Genomic DNA, 27,403 nt, shown 5'->3' with positions numbered 1-27,403 from the left:
ACTGCCGGTGGGTCAGTACCGAGGGTGTGCGGCACTGTCAGAGGGTCAGTACCGAGGGTGTGCGGCACCGTCAGAGGGTCAGTACCGAGGGAGTGTTGCACCGTCGGAGGGTCAGTACCGAGGCAGTGCTACACTGTCGGAGGGTCAGTACTGAGGCAGTGCTGCACTGTCGGAGGGTCAGGACTGAGGCAGTGCTGCACTGTCGGAGGGTCAGTACTGAGGCAGTGCTGCACTGTCGGAGGGTCAGGACTGAGGCAGTGCTGCACTGTCGGAGGGTCAGTACTGAGGCAGTGCTGCACTGTCGGAGGGTCAGTACTGAGGCAGTGCTGCACTGTCGGAGGGTCAGTGCTGAGGCAGTGCTGCACTGTCGGAGGGTCAGTGCTGAGGCAGTGCTACACTGTCGGAGGGTCAGTACTGAGGCAGTGCTGCACTGTCGGAGGGTCAGGACTGAGGCAGTGCTGCACTGTCAGAGGGTCAGTACCGAGGGTGTGCGGCACCGTCAGAGGGTCAGTACCGAGGGTGTGCTGCACTGTCGGAGGGTCAGTACCGAGGCAGTGCTACACTGTCGGAGGGTCAGTACCGAGGCAGTGCTACACTGTCGGAGGGTCAGTACTGAGGCAGTGCTGCACTGTCGGAGGGTCAGTACTGAGGGACTGTTGCACACTCTCTCTTCTCCAGGTTCCCATTGCAGATTGCCATCAAGATGCCACTGGATGGAGGTGCATCTGGACATGGGGAACAAGACAGGTGTAGGCTAACTGCGATGCCCCTTGCTGTCAAACAGTCAACTGACTCTCCTTAAAAACAGAAGTGATGAATTTCACTGCAGAATTTCGATTCCGACCCCATCGCATCAGTACATTGCCAAAGTGCCTTCACCTGCACATGAAGGTGGAATTTAAGCAGACACCAGCAACATTGGAGATTAGAACATTCAAGAAGGAAGAGTGGTACATCAGGAGATCGAAAACAGAAATGTGAAAGTCTCTGGAAGCACAAAATTGTTATCAAGACTGTGTTTGTTCTTTGAAAGAGTTACCCAATGATTCCTGTCCCCTGGCTCATCCCTCACAGCCCTGTAACTTTCTTCCCCTTCAACTCTTTATCCAAATCCCTTTTAACAGCTATGGCTGAATCTGCTTCCACCACGTCTCCAGGCAGCACCTTCCAGATCACAACAACTCAATGACTAAAGAGTTCTCCACATCTCCCCTCTGCATCTTTTCTCAGTTATCTTAAATCTGTCTCCTCTGGTTACTGACCCACTTGTCACTGGAACCAGTTTCTTCTTACTCACTCTGTCTAAACCTTTCATGATTTTGAACACCTCTATTAAATCTCCCCTTAGCCTTCTCTGCTCTAAGGTGAACAATCCCAGCTCCTTCAGTCTCTCTAATAACTGATGTCCCTGATTCCTGGTCCCCATTCTAGTAAATCTCCTCTGTACCCTCACCAAAGCCTGGACATCCATCCTAAAGTGTGGTGCCCAGCTGTAGCTCAAGCTTTTCTTTCACTCAGAGTGCGGTCCTGGACTACGAGAAGGCTGGGTTGCTACTTGACACCTCCCTACTCCCGAGACAGAGCCAGCCCATCTCATCAGAAATCCAAAGGGATTAGCCAGGGCTGCCGGGAGTCCTGCTGGCTCACGTGTGTTTTAACTCTCACAATGCTGAGATGGTGCTGATACCATCCGATCCACTTAATACTTCAGCACCTCTCCACCATAAATCAGGACAGGGACATCAGAAGAGCCACCTGTTTGAAAGATCAAACCCTCCGGTGTTGTCAGCACCAGAGGGGCGCCCTTTCAGAATAGCAGTGGGAAATTTGAGCTCACGAATATCTTTCCAAGCCTCCTGCAGAGCACACAGTAAAAAGAAGCAGCAAAGGCAATGGGCTCTGATAAAATCCCAATCGTAGTACCGAGGACTTGTGCTCCAGAACTTGCCGCGCTCCTAGCGAAGCTGTTCTAGTACAGCTACAACACTGGCATCTACCCGGCAATATCGAAAATTGCCCAGGTATGTCCAGTCGACAAAAAAATGACAAATCTAATCCAGTTAATTACCACCCTATCAGCTACTCTCGATCATCAGAAAAGTGATGGAAGGTGTTGTTGAAGGTGCCATCAAGCAGCACTTACACAGCAATAACCTGCTCACTGACACTAAGTTTCAGTTCCGCCAGGGCCGCTCAGCTCCCGACCTCACTACAGCCTTAGTCCAAGCATGGACAAAAGAGCTGAACTCCAGAGGTGAGGTGAGAGTGACTGCCCTGGACATCAAAGCAACATTTGACCAATCGCACCACACAAGTGCCAGGCAATGACCATCTCCAACAAGAGAGAATCTAACCATCACCCCTTGACATTCAATAGCATTACCAGCGCTGAATCCCGCACTATCAGCATCCTGGGGCATTACCATTGACCAGAAACTTAACTGGAGGAGGTGATGACGTAGTGGTATTGTCGTTGGACTAGTAATCCAGAGTCCCAGGGTAATGCTCTGGGGACCAGGGTTTGAATCTTTCCACAGCAAATGGTAGAATTTGAATTCAATAAAAAGATCTGGAATTAAAAGTCCAATGGTAACCATGAAACCGTTACCGATTGTCGTGAAAACCCATCTGGTTCACTAATGGCCTTTAGGGAGGGAAATCTGCTGTCCCTACCTGGTCTGGTTTACATGTGACTCCCAGACCCACTGCAATGTGGGTTACATGTGACTTTTAAATGCCTTCTGAACAAGGACAATTAAATGTTGGCCTAGCTAGCAATGCCCACATCCCATGAATGAATTTTTAAAAACTAGCCATATAAATACTGTGGCCACAAGAGCAGGTCAAAGTCTAGGAATCCTGTGGCGAGTAACTCACCTCCTGACTCCCCAAAGCCTGTCCACCATCTACAAGGCACAAGTCAGGAGTGTGATGGAATACTCCCCACTTGCCTGGATGAGTGCAGCTCCAACAATACTCAAGAAGCTTGACACCATCCAGGACAAAGCAGCCCCGCTTGATTGGTACCCATTCCACCAGCTTCAATATTTACTCCCTCGACCACTGACGCACAGTAGCAGCAGTGTGTTTACCATCTACAAGATGCACTGCAGGAACTCACCAAGGCTCCTTCAACAAGCATCTTCTAAACCCCCGACCACTACAACCAAGAAGGACAAGGGCAGCAGATAGATGGGAACACCACTGCCTGGAAGTTCCCCTCCAAGTCACTCACCATCCTGTCTTGGAAATATATCGCCGTTCCTTCACTGTCACTGGGTCAAAATCCTGGAACTCCCTCCCTAACAGCACTGTGGGTGTACCTACACCGCAGGGACTGCAGTGGTTCAAGAAGGCAGCTCACCACCACCTTCTCAAGGGCAACTAGGGATGGGCAATTAATGCTGGCCCAGCCAGCGACGCCTACATCCTGTAAATGAATAAAATTAAAGACCACCACTCACAGGAAACAAAGAGAATGCCCTCTTCTTGCCAGCTAGCATGGGGAACATTAAGGGAGGGGGTGGCATACATGCAATTAGCCTGAAGCCCAAACTGGGAAAGAAATCAGTCAGGCTTCCCCCCTCCAGTTTGCTTTCCAGAGATCCCAGCTGGATGTGTGTGAGGGTGAGGAACCTACAGGGTTCTGAATAAAAAGCAGAGATGCACAACTGCTTTCAAACAGCGGGCACAGACACAATGAACTGAATGGTCTCCTTTATGCTGTAAGTTTCTTCAATTCAATGTGTGAGAAACTTCACATGTGTATGTCTCTGTATGTGTGTGTGAGAGAGAGAGGGAGAGAGAGGAAGAGGGAGAGCGAGGCTGTCCATGTCAGTGTGTGTATCTGTCTCTGTATGTGTGTGTGCCTTTGTGTGTGTGAGAGAGAGAGATAGAGAGAGAGAGAGAGCGAGCGAGCGAAAGAGGGGGTGGGGCTGGCGGGGGTGGAGAGAGAGAGCAAGGCTGTCCACGTCAGTGTGTATCTGTGTCAGAGTGGGCATCTGTGTGTGTAAGACTGTCTATGAGTGTGTGTGTGTGTGTGTATGTGTGTATCTGAGCATGTCTATGGGTGTATTTATCTGCAAGTGTGAGTGTCTGTCCATGGTTGTGTCTCTCTGTGTGTGAGTGTCTGTGGTGTCTCTCTCTGTGAGTGTTAGTGTCTGGATTTGAGCTGAATACAGGATCAGGCTTGGCTGCGATGCTCTTCATGCTGGAATACCCAGCTGAACTCCCTGCCCAGGCTAATACAACAACAGTGGCTACAGGGCTGCAGAATCACATTCTTTTAAATTCGTTCACAGGATGTGGGGCTTCGCTGGCTGGGACAGCATTTATTGCCCATCCCTAGTTGCCCTTGAGAAGTCGGTGGGTGAGCTGCCTTCTTGAGCCGCTGCAGTCCATGTGGTGTAGGTACACCCACAGTGCTGTTAGGGAGGGAGTTCCAGGATTTTGACCCAGCGACAGTGAAGGAACGGTGATATATTTCTAAGTCAGGGTGGTGAGTGGCTTGGAGGGGAACTTCCAGGTGGTGCTGTTCCCATTTATCTGCTGCCCTTGTCCTTCTAGATGGTAGCGGTCATGGGTTTGGAAAGTGCTGTTGAAGGAGCCTTGGTGAGTTCCTGCAGTGTAAGAAAGGAAGTTACTAAAAATCTTTATAAAACACTGGTTCAGCCTCAAATGGATTAGTTGGTTCAATTCAGAGCACATTTTCGGAAGGATGTGATGGCATTGGAGAGGGTGCAGAAAAGATTTATGGTTCCAGGGATGAGGAAGTTGGGGATAAATTGAAGAAACTGGGGCCGTCCTCCTTCCTTAGAGAAGGTTGTGAGCAGCTTTTCAAAGTCACAAGGGGGTCTGAACAGTTTGGAAAGGGAGAAACTGTTCCCATTGATGGAAGGCTCGTGAAACAGAGGACATAGATTGGTGTTTGGTAAAAGAAACAAAGGAAATATGAGGAAAACCTTTCTCACACAGAGAGTGGTTAGGGTCTGGAATGCACCACCTGAGAGTGTGATGGAGGCAGATTCAATCGTGGCTTTCAAAAGGAAATAGGATCATTATCTGAAGACAAAACTTTGCAGGTCATTTTTAAGAATTCATTTCATGGGACCTGGGTGTCATTGGCTAAGCCAGCATTTTTATTTCCCATCCCTAATTGCAATTGAGATGGTGGCGGTGAGGTGTATGGGAAAAAGGCAGGGGAGTGGGACGAGGTGAGTTGCTCCTTCAGAGAGCTGGCATGGGCACAATGGGCCAAATGGCCTCCCTCTGTGCTGCAACCATTCAATGACTCTAATCTGAATTTATATTGCAGCTTTCTCAATATGCCATCATTGCGCACAGCCCAATGACAACACACTGCACAAATAGGGAGGCCTGTGGAGATCCGACAATACTTTTGTACCAGTGAGTTGCATGTGGTCTGAAGCTCCTGAGGTTTAAGTATTCTTACCCTCGGGCTGGTCCTCTTGCTGGGCGTTGAAGTTCTCATAGGAATCCCATCGGATCAAGGGGTCAGCTGTGTTGTAATCAACAGAGACACTTGGCCCATTCTCAAGGTGTTCCATCCCTGCCACAATATGAGGTTATAAAGACAGTTATTAGACAGGCACAATCGAGAAAATTGCCCAGCGCTGGCATCGTATGTCCTGGCTACCCCACCAGGCCCCTCCCTGTCTGCACTGAGCTAGGCAATCACAGCCAAACAAGGATGAAGAGACTACAATACCCATGAATGTTGGCCAATTTGGTCAGGAACCAGGGGGTAGTGGAAAATGTACCCCCTTGTGATCCATGTGAGTGGGACTATACCCCAGTGAGATTCAGTGTGTGTGCAACTGTACCCCAGTGAGAGTCAGTGTGTGTGCAACTGTACCCCAGTGAGAGTCAGTGAGTGTGCAACTGTACCCCAGTGAGAGTCAGTGTGTGTGCAACTGTACCCCAGTGAGAGTCAGTGTGTGTGCAACTGTACCCCAGTGAGAGTCAGTGTGTGTGCAACTGTACCCCAGTGAGAGTCAGTGTGTGTGGAACTGTACCCCAGTGAGATTCAGTGTGTGTGCAACTGTACCCCAGTGAGATTCAGTGTGTGTGCAACTGTACCCCAGTGAGAGTCAGTGTGTGTGCAACTGTACCCCAGTGAGAGTCAGTGTGTGTGCAACTGTACCCCAGTGAGAGTCAGTGTGTGTGCAACTGTACCCCAGTGAGAGTCTATGTGTGTGAAACTAATTAGAATTAGAGGCTGTTCCCCCCATGAATCCTGTTCCACCAATCTGATATACCACAATTAACTCAGTATCCACAACCTATTGTGGGAGAGTGTTACAGGTTCTCACTATTTTACTGAGCGAATAGCTGTTTTCTTGATTTCCCTCCTGAAGATCATACTCTTCTCCTCCAAAGTGTATTCAGCTCATCTTCGTGAATAGTGGACCAGGCTCGAGGGGCTGAATGGCCCACTCCTGCTCCTATGTTCCTATGTTCATGATCATTCTGGTGACTTGCCACAGTATGTGCCATGACACTGAGCCTGATCCATAATTAATCCAGCTTCCATCCCCATTTTATGATCTGGGTTAGGGAGAGGGAAGTTGGCTGCTGCTCTGACTCATAATCCGGTAACTCCTGTTGGGAAGAATGAATTGGTGCATACACACGTGCATGTCTGTATGCATGTGAGAGCATATGCTTTTGTGTGTGCATGCATGGAGAGGCCTGGTTTGGGCTGTACTATAGTGCTTCCTGTACAGGTGGAATAGCAGAAGAGATGGTGATGTAGTGGTAATGTCACTGGGCTAGTAATACTGAGACCCATGGAGACATGGGTTCAAATCCCACCACGGCAGCTGGTGGAATTTAAATTCAGTCAATCAATCTGGAATATAAAACTGGTCTCAGTAATGGTGATTGGAACAAACATCATCAATTGTGGTAAAAACCCAAATGGTTCACAAATGCCCTTTAGGGAAGGAAATTTGCCTGAACTAACCTACATGCGATTCCAGATCCATAGCAACATGGTTGACACTGAAATAGCTACTCAGTTCATGGACAATAAAGGATGGGCAACAAATAGTGTGTGTGTAATCAGAGAGAGTGATGCCCACATCCCATAGAATAAAAAGAAGCCTGAAAAATTGCAGAGAGACAGGATCAACAAGAGTAAGCAGCACAAAGTTCCTGAGGACTCAACGCGAGCCGGCAGTGGAAATCCCATCTAGATGTGAAAGCTGAAATCTTCCCGTTTGGTCTGCAACATTACGCAAATTTAAACAGGACCCCAGCCTGCTTTCACTTGAGTAATGATGCATGGCCGAGATCTGAGGAAGGCTTAACATGGATCAAATGGACAATCTGTCTGGTTGTAATCAGTCTAGCACTTGATTAAAGTGAGGAGCCTCATTTGGATGCCAACTCTGAGGAAAACACTATCATTTTCACTTTAATCTGCTGAGAAATCTCCAGTCCTTTTTATAGCCACTGGAAGTGTGTGTGTAATCAGAGAGAGAAGTGCCTGGGGTGCAGGATTCACACACTGTCTACTCAAGCTAGGCTGAGTGATTGTGGCACGTGACATTATCACTGCTCGCAACTAGTGAGGACTAGAATGGAGCAAGGCAATAAATTGTCTGATAACAATCACATTCTTACCTCAACTCTTCAATTCTTCTCCATCCTAATTTATTTTCCTGTACTCCCTGCTCAGATCAGGCCTTGTTGGACTTCACTTTCTTGTCCAGTCTAATTTTTAAACCAGCATCTTACGCCTTCTTCCTCCTGAATTTTCACCCTGTTGAAACTCAGACCAATCACATCATCTCCAATTCTAACTGGGAGACTCCTCCCCTTCTTAAGTCTCCCCTTAAACTCTGGGGTCCTTCTCCACCTCCCCACCCTCTCTTCATCTCCATGAATCCCACCAGCCACCTTCTCCCATATCCCTTAATCCCACCCACCCACCTTCTCCCCACTAACATGATGCTGCTATCAAGCCAAAAGGACATTTAGTGTATCTCACAATTGAGTAATGTGGTATATGAATTTCAGTGCCAGTGTGATGCTAGGTACGTAGGCCATATGTCCCAAAGACTGGCGGATCATATCAAACAGCTTGTCCCAGCCACTATTCATAATGGGCAAGATTCTGACCGTACTCAACCAGCCCATGCTTGCAAAACTCAAAACACAGTGTCCGACATTAAATGTGGTTCTCTGATTGGACAACACTTGCTGAACAATCCTGAGTGTGCTAAGAATTACACTGACAACCGATTTAAGATTATCAGTCGAGCTTGTCGTGAGGCTCACTTATGCGTGCTAGAAGCTACATATATTAATACACAGGGCCCTGTCCTTTGCGAACAGAAAGAACATGTACACACATTGTACCTTTTTCAACTAAACAAAATAGGCGACAGCCATTCCCTGGTTCATTCCCAAGGGCAATGCCTTGACCAATCAGAGTCAACCTGCCTGGTTTGAATTTAAACAAAGCTTGACAGTTATCTGTCAATCATCAGTTTACTGGTGCATTCGCCATGGCAACAACTCTATTAATCAGAGTCCATTTGCCAACCAATCAGCACTTTCTTCTCATGCAGTATAAATTGTTGTTTCCTTTACTTTTCGTATTCTTGCAAATTGTTCTGATGAGTGCAAGATGAAAAGCTTCAACAACATGTCTTTTTTCAGCAATATCTTTGAAAGTGGATAAATCCCCAGGCCCGGATGAAATGTATCCCAGGCTACGAGGGAAGCACGGGAAGAGATAATGGAGACTCTGACCATCATTTTCCAATCCTCTCTGGCTACAGTTGCCAGAGAGCTGGGGGACAGCCAACATTGTACCATTGTTTAAAAAGGGAGGAAGAGACAGACTGAGTAATTACAGGCTAATCAGAATAACCTCAGTGGTGGAAAATTATTGGAAAAAATTCTGAGGGACAGGATAAATCACCAGTTCGAAAGACACAGATTAATCAGAGTCAGCACGGATTTGTTAAGGAAAAGTTGTCTGACTAACTTGATTTAATTTTTTGAGGAATTAACAGGGAGAGGCAATGAGGTCACTATTTGATGTCATCTATATGGATTTTAATTAGGCTTTTGATAAGGTCCCATATGGCAGGCTGGTCAGGAAAGTAAAAGTCCATGGGATCCAAGGGAAAGTGGCAAAATGGACCCAAAATTGGTTCAGAGGCAGGAAGCAAAGGGTAATGGTCGGTGGGTGCTTTTGTGACTGGAAGGCTGTTTCCAGTGGGGTTCCACATGGCACAGATCTGGCTCCCTTGTGCCTTGTGGTAAAAGTCAATGATTTGGACTTAAACGTAGGGGGCATGATTAAGAAGTTTGCAGATGATTAGCCATGTGGTTGATAGTGAGGATGAAAGCTGTAGACTGCAGGAAGATATCAATGGACTCGTCAGATGGACAGAGCAGTGGCAAATGGAGTTCAATCTGGAGAAGTGTGAGGTAATATATTTTGGGGGGGGGACAAACAAGACAAGGGCAAACACAACAAATAGTAGGAAACTGAGAAGTGTAGAGGAACAGGAGGACCATGAAGTGCATGTTCACAGATCCCTGAAGGTAGTTGGACAGGAGGATGGGTGCTCAGTAAGGTAAACAGGCTGCTGGCCTTTATTAGTCGAGGTATAGATTATAAGAGCTGGAAGGTGATGCTGAAGTTGTACAAAACACTGGTTACATCACAGCTGGAGTGCTGTGTGCAGTTCTGGTCACCACACTAGAGGAAAGTTGTGATTGTGCTAAAGAGGATACAGAGGAGATTTACCAGGATGTTGCCTGGAGTTTAGAATTCTAGCAACGAGGAAAGATTGGCCACGCTGGGGTTGTTTTCTTCAGAACAGAGGAGGCTGAGGGGAGCTTTTATCAAAGTGGATAAAATTATCAGGGGTCTAGATACAGTAAGGCACTATTTCCCTTGGTTACGAACATACGAATTAGGAGCGGTAGTAGTTCATTCGGCCCTTCGAGCCTGCTCCACCATTCAATAAGATTGTGTCTGATCTGAGTGTGGCCTGCACTCTTCTTTGCTCCTACCCCCTGTTATAATATGGGTTATCTGTTAGCCAGGATCTCTTTCAAGCTCACATGACGCACATAACATGAACTGTACCAGGATGCATCTGTATCGCCAATGACATAATGCAGCAACATGGTTAAATCTTAAATGCCCTCTGAACAAGGGCAATTAGGGATGGGCAATAAATGCTGGCCTAGCCAGTGATGCCCACATCCTATGAACAAATAAAAAAAATATAGCTGTGGTGGGCAGAGCAAAGCAAGAACATGACCACAATCTGCACTTATTGATGCAAGCAGCATGTAATAAAGGATTGGTGTTCTACAATCTGAAATGTGACATCAACGCAGATCAATTTCCTCAGTTCTATTTATTCCAGGGCTGGCATATGTCCCGGTCCAAATAAAATAGAGGATGTTAAGGCTATGCCAACTCAGAGTTCTGCACTCTCTCTCAATTTAAATAATTTGCTGCTTTTCTATTCTTCCTGCCAAAGTGGACAAGTTTACATTTTCCCACATTATTCTCCATCTGCCAAATTTTTGCCCACTCCCTTAACCTATCCATGTCCCTTTGGAGACTCATTGTGCCCTCTCACAACTTACTTTCCTACCTATCTTTGTGTCATCAGCAAGTTTAGCAACTATACATTTGATCCCATAATCCAAGTCATTAATATAGATTGTGAATATAGAGTGCCCTGTGGCACTCCACTTGCCACATCTTTCCAACCCAAAAATGGGTTGCCTACTCTGTTTCTTGTTAGCTAACCAATCCTCTTTTGTATTGTAACCTTTGATGTGGCACCTTGTCAAATGCTTTCTGGAAATCTAAGTACAACACATCCACAGGTTCCCCTTTATCCACATTGCTTGTTATTTCCTCAAACAACTCCAATAAATTAGTCAGACATGATTTCCCTTTCACAAAGCCATGTTGACTCTGAAGCAAAAACAGAAAATGCTGAAAAAACTCAGATCTAACAGCATCTGTGGAGAGAAAAAAAAGAGTTCACGTTTCGAGTCCTTATGACTCTTCTTCAGAGCTAAAGAAGAGTCATAAGGACTTGAAACGTTAACTATGTTTTTCTCTCTCTACAGATGCTGTTAGACCTGCTGAGTTTTTCCAGCATTTTCTGTTTTTGTTTCAGATTTCCAGCATCTGCAGTATTTTGCTTTTAACCATGTTGACTCTGATTTAATTGAGATTTTCTAAGTGCCCCACTATTATAATAATTATATAATAATAGATTCCAGCATTTTCCCTACAACAGATGTTAAGCTAACTGGCCTGCTTTCTCATAGAGTCATAGAGGTCTACAGCAGAAAAAGCCCTTCGGCCCATCGAGTCTGCGCCTGTCAAACAAGTACCTAACTATTCGAATCCCATTTTCCAGCACTAGGCTCATAGCCTTGTATGCCATGGCATCGTAAGTGCACATCCAAATACTACTTAAGTGTTATGAGGGTTTCTGTCTCGACTGCCCTTTCAGGCAGTGAGTTCCAGATTCCCACCACCCTCTGGGTGAAAAAATTCTTCCTCACATCCCCTCTAAACCCCCTGCCCCTTACCTTAAATCTATGCCCCCTGGTTATTGATCCCTCCACCAAGGGGAAAAGTTCCTTCCTGTTCCTTTCTGTCTCCCTCCTATCTTGAATAGGTAAATTTGCTATTTTTCAATCTAAAGGGACCTTTCCAGAATCTAGGGAACTTTTAAGAACCTAGGATGAAGTCGATCAGGATCTGGGGACTTGTCAACAAGTAAAAGGTAGGAAATTTAGAGGAGATTCAAGGGGAATATTTTCACCCAGAGAGGGAGGTGTCTGGAACTCATGGCCTAGAATGGTGGTATAGGCAGAAACCCTCATAACATTTAAAAAGTACTTGGATCTTCACTTGTGCCTTGAACTACAAGACAATGGAGCAAGAGCAGGAAAGTGGGATTAGGCTGGATGGCGACTTGTCAGCCAGAGTGGACACGATGGGCCAAATGGCCTCCTTCAATGTTGTAAATTCCTATGAATTCCATTTATTTCACAAGCTTGATTTCACTTTGGATGAAAAAGTTTCCCTGATTTCCCTTCTCACTCCTCACATCCTCACTTTGAATTTGTCTCCCCTGGGATTTGAACCATTCCCCACAGGAAGCAGAGGAGTAAAGAGAGCAGGAGAGAGAAAATGAGCGAACTTCTCCTAGAAAGCTTAAAACCCATAATCCTTGATAAAGTCATCCCCTGTGGGTCTTGCAGAGCTTAGTTGCGTGGTGACAGGCATAGTATTACTGAGATCACACTCTCACCAGTACCACTTCCATAAATCAGTTTCCCTTCCACTTGGCCCCTGTGTCAGCAGGTGGAGAATTAGAGAGCTCCTGTATGGCGTATCGGGTGAGTGACAACTCAGCAACAGGAGCACTCCATGTCATTATATGGACTGGTTAGATACTGGACTATTGTTCCCTCCTAGCTCCCCGTCAATCCTTCAGAGGAAAATAATTCAACTTCTTGAACACAGGAAGAACAGTGTTAACATGACTGCTGTGTGCACCTGGCTATAGCTTGATTCAGCCTCACAGTTCAATGGGTGTCTGAATTTTACCCAGTAACTACAACACCAAGAACTTGCAGTGTCTCAAAATGTAGCACCTTTAACGTAGTAAAACATCCCAGGATGATTCATAAAGGCAAAACTTAACACCAAACTAAAAGGGGATAAAAGGTCAGGTGACCAAAAGCTTGGTCAAAGAGGTAGATTTTAAGGAACATCCTAAAGGAGGAGAGAGATCCAGAAAGGTTAAGGGAGGGATTCCCAGAGCTTAGGGCCCAGGCAGCTGATGGCAAGGCCACTAATAGTGATGAATAGTTGATGAAAATTGGAAATGTTCAAGAGGCCACAATTGGAGGAGGAGTGCAAATATTTCAGAGGAATTTAGTGCTGCAGGAGATTACAGAGATAGGGAGGGAGTGAGGCCATGGAAGGATTTGGATTTTAATAAGAATTTTTAATTTGTGGTGTTGCCAGAACAGGAGCCAATATAAGTCAGTAAGTCCAGGGGTGCTGGGCAACATTCCCTCCAATTTTGTTTGGAGTGTGGAGGCCCTTTATTTAAGTGTGCAATCCCTTTAAATGTTTCTGTGTGGCCATGCACAGGCAGTAATTTAAAGGGTCAGATTGGTGATGGGTGATCGAGGTTTGGTGGGTGTTAGGATATGGATAATTACCCACAGTCATTGAGGGAAAAAATAATTCCTATGGATCCAAAAATATTTCATTTACATATGGGGTTCATTACATGATTTTTAGAAGTATTCTCCTTGACAGAACAACTTTCAACTGGAAGCATTAGATTGGATCATTGAGAACCGATTACTTCTGAAGTGTGAACATTTATGTGGGCTAAATGATCAACCAATTGTGGGCAGAAAGGTCCCACAAACAGCAATGAGATGGATGGCTTGTTGAACTCAAGTCTATTTTTCACAGTGTTGATTGCAGGAGAGAACAGATATAGCGGGATGATTTCAAGAATGGTGAATTTTAGTCATGAGGCAAGATTGGAAAGGCTGAATAAGCTTGTTTTCTTTGGAACAGAGGAGGCTGAGGGGAGATTTAAATGAGGTGTACAAAATTATGAGGGGCCTTGATAGAGTGGATAGGGATGTCCTATTTCCCTTAGCATAGAGGTCAATAACCAGAGGCATAGGTTTAAAGTAATTAGTCAAAGGGTTAGAGGGGAGTTGAAGAGATATCTTTAGTTGGGATCTGGCACTCGTTGCCTGAAAGGGTGCTGGAGGCAGAAATCCTCATGTTTTAAAAGTATTAGGATATGCACTTAAGGTGTAAACTACAGGGATATAGACCAAGTGCTGGAAAGTGGGATTAGACGTACAGACACAATGAGCCAAATGGCCTCCTACTGTGTGGTAAATTGATTCTATGATTGTGAGGGGAATGTTAGCCCAGGAGAGTGAGATAATTCACTAGGTTCAGGGAAGGTTCCATTAGTTTGGAAAATAGCTAATGTCATTCCTTTATTCAAGAAAGGAAGGTGACAGAAAGCAGGAAACTACAAGCCAGTTAGCTTAACATCTGTCATAGGGAAGAAGTTAGAAGCTATTATTGAAGAAGCTATAGCAGGGCACTTAGATAAATTCAAGGTAATCAGGTAGAGTCAACATGGTTGTGTGAAAGGGAAATCATGTTTAATCAATTTATTGGAGTTCTTTGAAGAAGTCACAGATTCTGTGGATAAAGGGGAACTGGTGGATGTGCTGTACTTAGATTTTCAGAAGGCATTTGATAAGGTGCCACGTCAAGAGTTATTGTGCAAAATAAAAGCCAATGGTGTAGGGGGTAACATTGGCATGGATAGAAGATTGGTTAGCTAACAGGAAGCAGAGAGTTGGTATAAATGGGTCTTTTTCAGGTTGCCACAGGGATCAGTGCTGGGGCCTCAGCTTTTTACAATTTATATAAATGACTCGAATGAAGGGATGGATGGGATGGTTGCTAAATTTTCTGATGACACAAAGGTAGGTCGGAAAGTAAGTTGCAAAGAGAACATAAGGATGCTACAAAAGGGTATAGATAGGTTAAGTGAGTGGGCAAAGATCTGGCAAATGGAGTATAACATAGGAAAATGTGAGGTTGTCCATTTTGGCAGGACAAATAAAAAAGAGGCATATCTAAATGGTGAGAGATTGCAGAGCTCTGGGATGCAGAGGGATCTGGGTGTCTTAGTACATGAATCGCAAAAGGCTAGTATGCAGGTACAGCAAGTAATTAGGAAAGCTAATGTTATAATTTATTGCGAGGGGAATTGAATACAAAAATAGGGAGGTTATGCTTCAGTTATACAGGGCATTAGTGAGACCACATGTGGAGTACTCAGTACAGTACTGGTCTCCTTATTCGAGGAAAGATGTAAATACATTAAAAGCAGTTCAGAGAAGGCTTACAAGGTTAATACCTGGAATGGGTGGGTTATCTTATGGGGAAAGGCTGGACAGGTTATTTTGGTATCTGCTGGAGTTTAGAAGAGTAAGGTGACTTGATTGAAACATAAGATTCTGAGGGGACTTGACAGGGTGAATATGGAGAGGATGTTTCCTCTTGAGGGAGAATCCAGAACTAGGGGTCACTGTTTCAAAATAAGGAGTTGCCCATTTAAAACAGAGATGAGGAAAAAAAATTCTCTGAGGGTTGTGAGAATTTGGAATTCTCTTCCTCAAAAGGTGGTTGAGACAGAAACCTTGAATATCTTTAAGACAGAGGTAGATAGGTTCTTCATAAGCAAGGGGTGAAAGGATATCAGGGATAGCAAGAACATGAGATTAAAATCAGATCAGCAGAGCAGGCTTGAGGGGCTGAATGGCCTCCTCTGCTTCTAATTTGTATGTTTGTATAATTGGCTTGATCGGTGGATCTGATGAGAAAATGGTTGAATGATCTGATGCAAGTCATCATCATGGGCTTCAGGTATAGACACCAAGACAATTTTGCTGTCAAAGGAACAAAACCCCTTATTCCAGACACAGTGAGGACACAACACAAAACACTGTTGACAAACCATGGTTCTAATTACAGCAATAGAGCATTTCTGAAGGATGCACTTTTAGTATGTTCTTATTGGTAATCAGCTCAGCAACAATTTTATTTCTTTTGACCCAACAATTGGTGCAGTAACCGTTATATCCCGAGGATTCACTTACTCCAGTCTTCAATCAAGAAAGAGTGTTGAGCATTGTCAGCCCAAAGAGAGACACAGAGAGGGAGAGACAGTGACAGAGAGACAGTGACAGAGACACAGAGAATGGGAGAGACAGAGATAGAGACACAGAGAGAGGGAGAGACAATGACAGAGAGACAGAAAGAGACACAGAGAGGGAGAGATAGACACAAAGAGAGGGAGAGACAATGACACAGACAGAGATAGAGATACAGAGAAAGGGAGCGACAGAGAAAGAAACACAGAGAGGGAGAGACAGTGGCAGAGACAGAGAAGGAGACATAGACAGAGGGATGGACAGTGACAGAGGGACAGAGAAAGTGACAAAGAGAGCAAGAGGGAGTTGAGAAAAAAAACAGAGGGTGAGATCTGGACAGAGAGAGACAGCCTCTCTTTCACCCCTGCAAGGAAAAAACAGTTCAGACCAGTATTCTAAACTCCCAGTTTTACTGATGTTCCATTTTAAAGTATACCAGCCCAGTTCGGACCAGTATGCTAAATTCCCAGTTTTTACTGTTTTTTACCTTCTGGGATATGATCATCCAGAACTCTGCTGCCCGTGTCCTAACTCATACAAAATCCCATTCACCTATTGCCCCTGTACTCTGACCTACATTGTCTCTTGTTCCAGCAACACCTCCATTTTAAAATTCTCATCCTTGTTTTCAAATCTCTCCATGGTCTTGCTCCTCCCTCTAATCTTCTCCAGTCCCACAATCCTCTGCGATATCTATGGCCTCCAACTCTGGCCTCCTTCTTATTCATTCACAGGATGTGGGCACTGCTAGCTCGGCCAGTATTTATTGTCCATCCCTAATTGCCCTCAGAAGGTGGTGATAAGCTGCATCCTTGAATACAACTGAATGGGTTAATGGACCATTTCAGAGGGAACTTGAGAGTCAACCACATTGCTGTGGATCTGGAGCCAGAAATGGGCTAAGACCAGGTAAGAAGGGCAGATTTTCTTCCCTGAAGGACTTTAGATGGGTTTTCCAAAAATCTGGTAGTTCGATCATTAATGAGACAAGCTTTTCATTCCAGATGTAATTGACTGAATTTAAACTCCCAAGCTGGGAGTTGAACTCCTGATAGTTTGAATCACTTCTCCTTGCCTCTGGATCATGAATCCATTGTCATAAGCACTAAGTTACCTATTGAATATCCCTCACTTCCTTTGCTCTACTATTGCCGCTGTGCCTTCAGCTGACTAGGCCCCTAAACTCTGAAATATCCCCTATCTAAACCTCTCCATCTTTCTCTCTCTTCCTTGAAAACCTTTATTAAAACCTGTTTATTTGACTAAGGTTTTTGTCACCAGTTCTAATAACTCCTTCACTGGCTTGGTGTCAATTTTTATCTGATTATGCCTCTGTGAATTGTCTTTCATCATTTTACTACTTTAAAGGCGTTTGTCAATGAAAGTTGCTGTTGTTTTTAACCATGCTGTATCAGTTCTGGGAGTGTTTCACTCTGGGTCAATGTGACCTGTGCAGAAATATCCAGGGATGAGGCTTACCTTGTATTTTCTCAGGGCCAAAAGAGAAAATGAACTCGACCTTTGAATATTCGGGGAATCTGTCGTCTGTGAGAAAAGATTAAAAATATGTAATCAGACAGTGACTTTAAACAGCTGCTGATGCCCTGAACACAGCAGCAGCACAAAGCTGTTGTGAGAGTTAGCATCAGCTGATTTTAAACACCCACAACTGTTGATCTTTACTCTTTCATGTCACAGTTTTCCGTTTCTTCTCCAAATGGTGCTGACTCACACTGGTCTAGAATTCCTGTGAGGCAATGGGAGCCCTCACTAGCTCAGCTCAGTGGCCTAGTTTTGTGTGTGAGTGTGGAAATAAGTATTGCCAGGTTAGAGATGGGGCAGGGCTATCATGGTTAAGAATGTTTCTCTTCAGTGGAACTCTGGCTGATTCTTCCCTTCCCTATAAGCCAGGGGTCACTGAGCTTCATTGTAACATTTCCAGTTACCTCATCACCTGAGATAGGCTAACGTGGCACAGGTTGTGGTGCAGCCTGGGCCTTTCCTGATATGTCTGTGTGTGTCTGTGTTTTTGTGTATACGTCTGTGTGCGTGCGCATGTGTGTCTCTGTGCGTGTGTGGATGTGGGGGAGGATGTATGTTTTTGAGTGTGTGTCAAGAGGGGAAGCTGACCCCCTGACCAATAAGGGAGTTTGTCTGTGTGGGATTTTACAGCACCGAACATATCAGACATCAAAAAGTCCATGGGAAGAATTTTCCCCCCCGTTAAGGGGGAAGTGCAGGAGCGGGCACACCTCCAACTGGTGCCCCCGATTGGGGGCGCGCCGCTATTTTATGTGGGCAGACCAATTAAGGCCTGCCCAATGTGACGTCCAACAGGAAGCGCTATGCACTCCCTGTGTGGGTTGGGGGGGGTGGAATCCCTCAGCCGAGAGTGCACCCTTTCGTACCCATGCGCGAGACTAAGTGCTGCCTCAGGGAGATCGGTGCCAAATTTTAAAATTGTCAAGGAGCAGAAACAAAATTTCCCTGACATGTCCCCTCATGTGACACTCACATGAGTTGGGACATGTACATCACTATAACTCTAATCTTTATTAAAAATTTAAACACCCTCATCAAACCTCATCCCGTCCGTGGATGAGGTTTAATGCTTTTTCTGAAGCCCGCCAGGGTTCCCAGCCTGCCCGCCAACCTTAAGGTTGGACGGGCCGGTCCATTAATTAAGTCAATTACTTTTTCAATGGCCTCAATTGGCCGTTGACAGGTCGGCGGGTGCACAGCTGATTTGGCTGCCCCCCCCACTGACCTGAAAATTGAAATGATGCGGGGTGGCGTCGGGAGTTCCACCCGGCTTCATCCCGCGTCAGCGAGCGGGGCCCGCTCCCCGATTGCCAACCTAAAGATCCTGGCCCAGGAGACATTTGGCTAATTTTAACCTTTTTCTCAATGCATGTAACTTTTCTTGACCTTTACATGAACACAAGTGGTCAGTCCCTGATCTTCGGCCTTGAACAACCCCACTGTTCCTCACTGGGGTCATTGCTGCCCAACTCCATCCCATCCCACTCATTCAGCTTTCTGTAGCCCACCCCCCAAACCTCTCCCCACAGTTCATGGCTGTTCACCATCACCCCCAAACCCCCAGTCTAAAGAAATTAAAAAACACCAAAAAATCTAATGTTGTCAGAACAGGATTGTACTCTTTACCCAGGTCAGCACCAACAAACACTAAACAATCCTGCATCAAATCTGTTAAAGGATCTAAGATTGGAATTTTGTTTTTGACTCATAGGCCTGTTTTTAGGAGAGGGGAAGCCCCTGTGGATGGGACACATCAGACAGATGACACCAGAGTTTTCAGAGAGACTTTGTCAAACATTCCCTGGCCTCTGAGGGCTTCTACTCACAAGGATGCATTTTAATCGAGTCTTTCTCACTCTACAGCCCACACAGGGTCCATTAATCCCATCCACCACTTCCAATCGCAAACATTTACCAGTCTCCCTTTATTCCTATATGATAGACACAGTTCTCTGCAGCCGACAGCGTGAGTTCAGACTGCTGTGTTGTCTGCCAGGTGCCATGGTTTGGGAAATCTACCCTGAGCTCATGTGGAATTTGAAGAGGTAAAGGGAGGATCCAGTGGTCATAGTCCATGTAGGTACCAACGGCATAGGTAGAACTAGGAAAGAGGTTCTGCTTAGGGATTATGAGCAGCTAGGGGCTAAATTAAAAAGTAGAACCTCAGATATTCTCTGGATTACTACCTGAATCATGAGCAATTTGGCATAGGGTAAATAGGATTAGAGAATTAAATGCATGGCTCAAAGATTGGTGTGGGAGAAATGGGTTTCGACTCATGGGATACTGGCCCTAGTACAGGGGACAGTGGGAGCTATACTGTCGGCATGGTCTACACCTCAACTGTGCTGGTACCCAGTGTTCTGGCAAGTCATATAACTGGGACGGTAGAGGGGTCTTTAAACTAAACACTGGGGGGGGGGCGAGGGATCACATGAGGAAAGATGTGATAAATTAAAGAGAAAGGACAAGACACGAGAGTACGGTGGCAATAAGGGAATTGATAATCAGAGTGTGGCAGGAAGGGACAGAAGGTACAAATTTAAGAGTGCACAAGCAGATAAGGCTAGAGATTGCAAAAATAGTAAAAAGACAGGATTAAAGACACTCTATCTGAATGCACACAGCATCGCAACAAGGTAGATGAATTGATGACACAAATGGAAGAAAATGGGTAAGATCCAATCACCATTACAGAGAGGTGGCTACAGAGTGACCAAGGCTGGAAACTGAATGTTCAAGGGTGCTTGAGGTTTAGGCAAAAAGGAAAAAGAGGTGTGGTAGCACTGTTACCAAAGGATTAGATCAGTGCATTAGTGAGAAAGGATCTTAGGTCGAAGGATCAAGATGTAGAATCAATTTGAGTGCAGCTAAGAAACAGCAAGGGGGTTGTTTATAGGCCACCAAACAGTGGTGATAATGAAGGGTGTGATATAAAAATCAATACATTAGAGATGCATGTAACAAGGGTAATACAGTAATCATGGGGGACTTCAGTCTACACATAGACTGGTTAAACCTGACTAATGCTGTAGAGGATGAATTCCTAGAATGCATACACAACAGTTTTCTGGAACAGTATGTTGAGGAACCGACTAGAGTACGGGCCATTTTAGATCTAGTATTATGCAATGAGAAAGGGCTAATTAATAATCTCATTTTGAAGAAGCCTCTAGGGAAGAGTGACCATAATATAATAGAATTTTACATTAAGTTGGAAAGTAATGTAGTTCAATCCAAAACTAGGGTCTTTAATCTAAACAAAGAAATCTACAAAGGTATGAGAATCAAATTAGCAGTGGTGGATTGGGAAACTACTTTAAAAGGTACGATGGTAAGCAGGCAATGGCTAACATTTAAAGAATTAATACATGGTTTACAACAATTTTACATTCCTTTGAGGCACAAAAACCTAACAGGAAAGTGACCTGCCCATGGCTAACAAAATAAGTTAAAGACTGTATTAGATCAAAGAAAGAGGCTTATAAAATTGCCAAAAAAAGTAGCAAGTCTGAGGTTTGGAAATATTTTAGAATTCAGCAAAGCAGGACCAAGAAACTGATAAAGAAAGAGAAAAGGACCGTAAAGGCTTCAATAGGTATGTAAAAAGGAAAAGATTAGAAAAGACAAATGTGGGCCTATTACAAGCAGAGACAGGGGAATTTATAATGGGGAAGAAGGAAATGTTAGAGAAACTAAACAAGTAGTTTGTGTCTGTCTTCACAGAGGAAGATACCAAAAACTTCCCAGGGGGCTTTCAAACGTCAGTTGATAAGAATTCAGGACTGGCATGTTCCTGCTAGGATGAAGGATAAGTATGGCAAGTTTCAGGAACCTTGGATAACGAAGGATATTGTGAGATTAGTCAAAAAGAAAAGGGAAGCATTCGTAAGGGCTAGAAGGCTGGGAACAGATGAAGCCTGTGGAGAATATAAAGAAAGTAGGAAGAAACTTAAGCAGGAAGTCAGGAGGGCTAAAAGGGGTCATAAAGTCATTGGCAACCAGGATTAAGGAAAATCCCAAGGCCTTTTATACATATGTAAAAAGCAAGAGGGTAGTCAGGGAAAGGGTAGGCCCACTCAGGGACAGAGGTGGGAATCTGTGTTTGGAGTCAGAAGAAATGGGAGAGATACTAAATTAGTACTTCTCATCAAAGAGAAGGACTTAGCGGTCGATTTGTCTAGGGAAGAGTGTGTGGATAGCCTGGATCATGTTGAGATCAAAAAAGAGGAGGTGTTAGGCGTCTTGAAGAATATTAAGGTGAGTAAGTCCCCAGGGCCAGATGGGATCTACCCCAGAGTACTGAGGGAGGCAAGGGAGGAGATTGCTGGGGCCTTGACAGAAATCTTTGCATCCTCACTGGCTATGGGTGAGGTCCCAGAGGACTGGAGAATGGCCAATGTTGTTCCATTGTTCAAGAAGGGTAGCAGGGATAATCCAGGTAGGAATTATACAGTAAATGGCAGAACCCTTAAGCGCATCGACGGGCAGAGGGATCTGGGTGTACAGGTCCACAGGTCGCTGAAAGTGGCAACGCAGGTGGATAAGGTAGTCAGGAAGGCATATGGCATGCTTGCCTTCATTGGCAGGGGTATGGAGTATAAAAGCTGGGAAGTCTTGCTGCAGCTGTATTAGAACCTTGGTTAGGCCACACTTGGAATATTGCGTGCAATTCTGGTTGCCACATTACCAGAAGGATATGGAGGCATTGGAGAGGGTGCAGAGGAGGTTTACCAGGATGCTACCTGGTCTGGAGGTTATTAGCTATGAGGAGAGGTTGGAGAAACTCGGATTGTTCTCACTAGAGCGATGGAGATTGAGGGGCGACTTGATAGAAGTTTACAAAATTATGAGTGGCATGGACAGAGTAGATAGTCAGAAGCTTTTTCCCAGGGTGGAGAGTCAATTACTAGGGGACATAGATTTAAGGTGAGAGGATAAAACTTTAGAGGAGATGTGCGGAGCAAGTATTTTACGTAGTGGGTAGTGAGTGTCTGGAATTCGCTGCCAAAGGAGGTGGTGGAAGCAGGTACGATAATGGTGTTTAAGAGGCAGCTTGACAAATACATGAATAGGATGGGAATAGAGGGATACGGACCCCGGAAGTGCAAAATGTTTTAGTTTGACGGGCAATATGATCGGCGCAGGCTTGGAGGGCCAAAGGGCCTGTTCCTGTGCTGTACTTTTCTTTGTTCTTTAAATACCAGGGAACCAAGGGACTAGCGAGAATGAGGAACTGAAAGAAATTAGGGTTAATCGAAAAGTAGTACTGGAGAAATTAATGCCACTGAAATTTGATAAATCCCTTGGACCCGATGATCTACATCCCAGAGTCAGAGGTGGCTGCAGAGATAGTGGAAGCATTGGTGGTCATCTTCCAAAATTCTAGAGATTCTGGAATGGTTGCTACAGATTGGAAGGTAACAGATATCTCCACTATTTAAGAAAGGAGGGACAGAGAAAACAGGGAACTGTAGGCCTGTTATTCTGACATCAGTAGTAGGGAAAATGCTAGAACATATTATAAAGCATGTGATAACTGAACATTTAGAAAATAATGGTAGGATTAGACAGAATCAACATGGATTAATGAAAGGAAAATTATATTTGATAAACCTGTTAGAGTTTTTGGAGGATGTAAATAGCAGAATAGATAAGGGGGAACCAGTAGATGTGATGTATTTAGATTTTCAGAATGCTTTCAATAAGGTCCTAGGAGGTTAGTAAACAAAAGTAGAGCACATGGGATAAGGGGTAGTATATTGGAATGGATTGATAATTGGTTAACAAACAGAAAACAGAGAGTAGGAATAAATGGGACATTCTCACTAGGCAGGCTGTGATTAGTGGGGTACCAGAAAGATCATTGCTTGGGCCGCCAGCTATTCACAATCGATACCAATGATTTGGATATGTGGACCAAATGTAATATTTCCAAGTTCGCTGAAGACACAAAACTTGGGCGGCAATGCAAGTTGTGAGGAGAAAGCAAAGAGGCTTCAATGCGATTTAAACAGGCTAAGTGAGTGGGCAAGAACATGGCAGATGGAATATAATGTAGATAAGTGTGAAGTTACCCACTTTGGTAGGATAAACAGAGGTGCAGAGTATTTCTTAAACGAGGAGAGATTGGGAAATGTTGTCGTCCAAAGGACCTGGGCAAAGAAGTGGCAGATGGAATACAACGTGGGGAAGTGTGAGGTCATGCACTTTGCTAGGAAGAATAGAGGCATAGACTATTTTCTAAATGGGGAGAGAATTCAGAAATCTGGAGTGCAAAGGGACTTGGGAGTCCTAGTCCAGGATTCTCTTAAGGCTAACTTGCAGGTTGAGTCGGTAGTTAGGAAGGCAAATGCAGTGTTGGCATTTATTTCGAGAGGACTAGAATATAAAAACAGGGATGTGCTGCTGAGGCTTTATAAGGCTCTGGTCAGACCGCATTTAGAATATTGTGAGCAATTTTGGGCCCCGTATCTCAGGAAGGATGTTCTGGCCCTGGAGAGGGTCCAGAGGAGGTTCACGAGAACGATCCCAGGAATGAAAGGCTTAACATATGAGGAACATTTGAGGACTCTGAGTCTATACTCGATGGAGTTTAGAAGGATGAGGGAGGATCTGATTGAAACTTACAGAATACTGAAAGGCCTGGATAGAGTGGACGTGGGGAAGATGTTTCCATTAGTAGGAGAGACTAGGACCCAAGGGCACAGCCTCAGAGTAAAGCGAAGACCTTTTAGGACAGAGATGAGGAGAAACTTCTTTAGCCAGAGAGTGGTGAATCTATGGAATTCATCGCCACAGAAGGCTGTGGAGGCCAGGTCATTGAGTGTATTTAAGACCGAGATAGATAGGTTCTTGATTGGTAAGGGGATCAAAGGTTACGGGGAGAAGACGGGAGAATGGGGTTGAGAAACTTATCAGCCATGATTGAATGGCGGAGCAGACTCGATGGGCCGAATGGCCTAATTTATGCTCCTATGTCTTATGGTCTAATGGGTGTCCTTGTTCATGAGTCACTGAAAGTTAACATGCAGATGCAGCGAGCAATTAGGAAGGCCATTGGTATGTTGGCCTTTATTGCAAGAGGATTTGAGTACAAGAGTAAAGATGTCTTGCTGTAACTGTAAAGAGCTTTGGTGAGACAGCACCTGGAGTATTGTGTATTGTTTTGGTCTCCTTACTTAAGGAAGGATATACTTGCCAAAGAGGGAATTCAACGAAGGCTCACCAGACTGATCCCTGGGATGACGGGACTGTCCTATAAAAAGAGATTGAGGAAACTGGGCCTATATTCACTAGAGTTAAGAAGAATAAGAGCGATCTCATTCAAACATACAAAATTCTTACAGGGTTCAACAGGGTAGATGCAGGAAGGGTGTTTCCCCTGGCTGGGGTGTCTAGAACCAGGGGACACAGTCTCAGAATAAGAGGCAGGCCATTTAGAACCAAGATGAGGGGGAATTTCTTCACTCAGAGGGCGGTGAATCTTTGGAATTCTCTACCCCAGATGCTGTAGGGACTCAGTCATTGAGTATGCTCAAGACAGAGATCGATAGATTTCTACATATTAAAAACATCAAGGGATATGGGAATAGTGCAGGGAAATGACATTGAAGTAGAAGATCAGCCACGATCTACTGGGACGGTGAAGCAGGCTTGAGCCAGCTGAAGGTCTGCACCCACTCCTATTTCCTATGTTTCTATGTTACCAGGAAGATCCCATCAGGTCTTCCCCCCCCCGATATCCTTCAATCCCACCCATCTACCTTCTCCCCATATTACTCAATCCCCACCTCCACCCCATATCTTTCAATTCCACCTACCCACCTTCCCCCTGTAACCCTCAGCCCCTCAATCCACACCTTCTCCCCATATCCCTCAATCTTCACCTACTAACCATCTCCCCATATCCCTCAATGCTTACCTTCTGCCCATATCCCTCAATCCCCACACACCTTCTCCCATATCCATCAATCCCACCTGCCCCCCCATCCCATCCACCCACCTTCTCCTCATATCCCAACATTCAACTCACTCAGCCCAGTGTCCAACATCCATTTCAATCCAATACAGCCAGGTTCATTCTCATGTCGCCACTGCTGACACTTAAATTGAAACATATTGGCACCCAGCTAATTAATTAAAAATGAGCGAAATCAACATGAATGAATGAAATGCAGCAACTTTAATGAATATTGGAAATCAGCTTCAATAAGTGGGTGACATCACCTTTAAAGGCGTCATCGAGATCCTCCTTGCCAAACACCACACCAAGGTCATGGATTGCACATGTGTGGAATTGCACACGGAACACGATTTCTCTGCTCGGACTCTGGTACTTCTTATGGTAACATTTCAGCTAAAGAGAACAGAAATGGATACAGACAGCACTTTTGGGATTTATTGAATTTCTGTTCTGCTTCTGAAGGTTAGTACAGCACGTCCTGAGTGGCTGACGCAGAGTTCACTGGGCCCATTCCCTGATAGTGAGCAACACGCTAACTGACCTCTCGATAATACAGCTATGAAACTCTGCAACTGATTGACTGACCCTTCATCAACCCAGTGAGTTATTATGTGTGGAACTGTACCCCAGTGAGAGTCAGTGTGTGTGGAAGTGTACCCCAGTGAGTTATTATGTGTGGAACTGTACCCCAGTGAGAGTCAGTGTGTGGAACTGTACCCCAGTGAGAGTCAGTGTGTGTGGAACTGTACCCCAGTGAGAGTCAGTGTATGTGGAACTGTACCCCAGTGAGAGTCAGAGTGTGTGGAACTGTACCCCAGTGAGAGTCAGAGTGTGTGGAACTGTACCCCAGTGAGAGTCAGAGTGTGTGGAACTGTACCCCAGTGAGAGTCAGAGCGTGCGGAACTGTACCCCAGTGAGAGTCAGAGCGTGCGGAACTGTACCCCAGTGAGAGTCAGAGCGTGTGGAACTGTACCCCAGTGAGAGTCAGAGCGTGCGGAACTGTACCCCAGTGAGAGTCAGTGTGTGCGGAACTGTACCCCAGTGAAAGTCAGTTTTTGCGGAACTATACCCCAGTGAAAGTCAGTTTTTGCATCATATGGAACTAAATTTGGGAATATTAGAGACAATTTTGGGAATTTGTAATTCTACTTTCATTTCTTACCAAAATGTCTCCTTTCAACATGAGTCCTGGCTCGATGGTGATACAGATACTGGTCTGTCCGTCTCCCGGGATGTTGCTGAAATATTTGTTTAAAAAGGAAATAACAGATGTTTGAAAATCAACACAAGAGTAACCAGAGTACAGAACTTTGAGCAATAGTTGTTGGGAGGGTCACTTACTAGATTCCTGATGTGTAAACAGGCTGCATCGACTGGTAGATCTTCAGGAATGGCCGACACCCTAGGTGAGTAAAGGAACATCATCAGAAATCAGCAAAGGGAGTACGAGCGACAGAGAAAGAGTGATGGAAAGAGAGAGACAAAGAGGGTAAGAACTGTGAAAGTGATAGAGGCAGAAGGCAGAATTTTACCAGCCCTTTAAAGAGAGGCTGGGAGGTAGGACAGGCGGTAAAATGGCAGTGCAAGGTGTCAGAAAGGAAACCGGATTTGCCATGGCATTTTGTCAAAGGCGGGAATACCAATGTCTTTGCCACTGCTGACCAGACAATTAATCCAATCTGCTGACCATAAAATGAATTCAATCTGCTGACCAGACAGTTAATCCAATCTCCTAACCAGACAATTAATCCAATCTATTGCACTGGTGAGTCACTCTGTGATATGCCGCTGGGATTTTACAAACCCAGGAATAGCCTCCACATCATGTTGAGGTCACCAGCTACATCGAGGATGTAGCTCGCAGTAACAAACCGGGGGAACACTCCTTTTTGGAGGATCCATGGGCCAATGAGAGGACCCTGGCAGCTATGACCACCCCAGTGGCTCTGATCCCGCTGATAGAGAGTTCCCCCTCTGATTGTCAGGACCTGCCTGGCCAGAGCACATCCATGATTCACTGATCCACTCTTGGCTCCTCAGTCTGGAGGACCCCTCTTCTTCCCCCGCAGCCTCTGCGGTGACCACCTC

General features: G+C 45.1%; 1 protein-coding gene across 10 annotated transcripts in view; it reads right to left on the bottom strand.

Annotated features, from left to right (window-relative positions):
- tns1b (tensin 1b) overlaps nucleotides 1-27,403 on the bottom strand; it is a 662,464-nt gene that overhangs the window by 129,860 nt on the left and 505,201 nt on the right. For all 10 annotated transcript variants that reach the window (XR_013578019.1, XM_078552748.1, XM_078552745.1 and 7 more), the window contains 5 exons: nucleotides 26,657-26,717; nucleotides 26,478-26,553; nucleotides 25,579-25,708; nucleotides 17,287-17,352; nucleotides 5,453-5,569 (listed from right to left, as the gene is read on the bottom strand). Coding sequence is in view for 9 of the 10 variants with exons in the window: in XM_078552748.1 (XP_078408874.1) it covers nucleotides 5,453-5,569; nucleotides 17,287-17,352; nucleotides 25,579-25,708; nucleotides 26,478-26,553; nucleotides 26,657-26,717 (450 nt within the window). In the remaining variant the exon portion in view is untranslated. The remainder of the gene's footprint in view (nucleotides 1-5,452; nucleotides 5,570-17,286; nucleotides 17,353-25,578; nucleotides 25,709-26,477; nucleotides 26,554-26,656; nucleotides 26,718-27,403) is intronic.

The sequence above is a fragment of the Cetorhinus maximus genome, chromosome 11, assembly GCF_964194155.1.
Source record: "Cetorhinus maximus chromosome 11, sCetMax3.hap1.1, whole genome shotgun sequence".
Lineage (NCBI taxonomy): Eukaryota > Metazoa > Chordata > Chondrichthyes > Lamniformes > Cetorhinidae > Cetorhinus > Cetorhinus maximus.
Note: the sequence above shows the minus strand (reverse complement) of the source record. Positions and strands in the feature narration are given on the sequence as shown.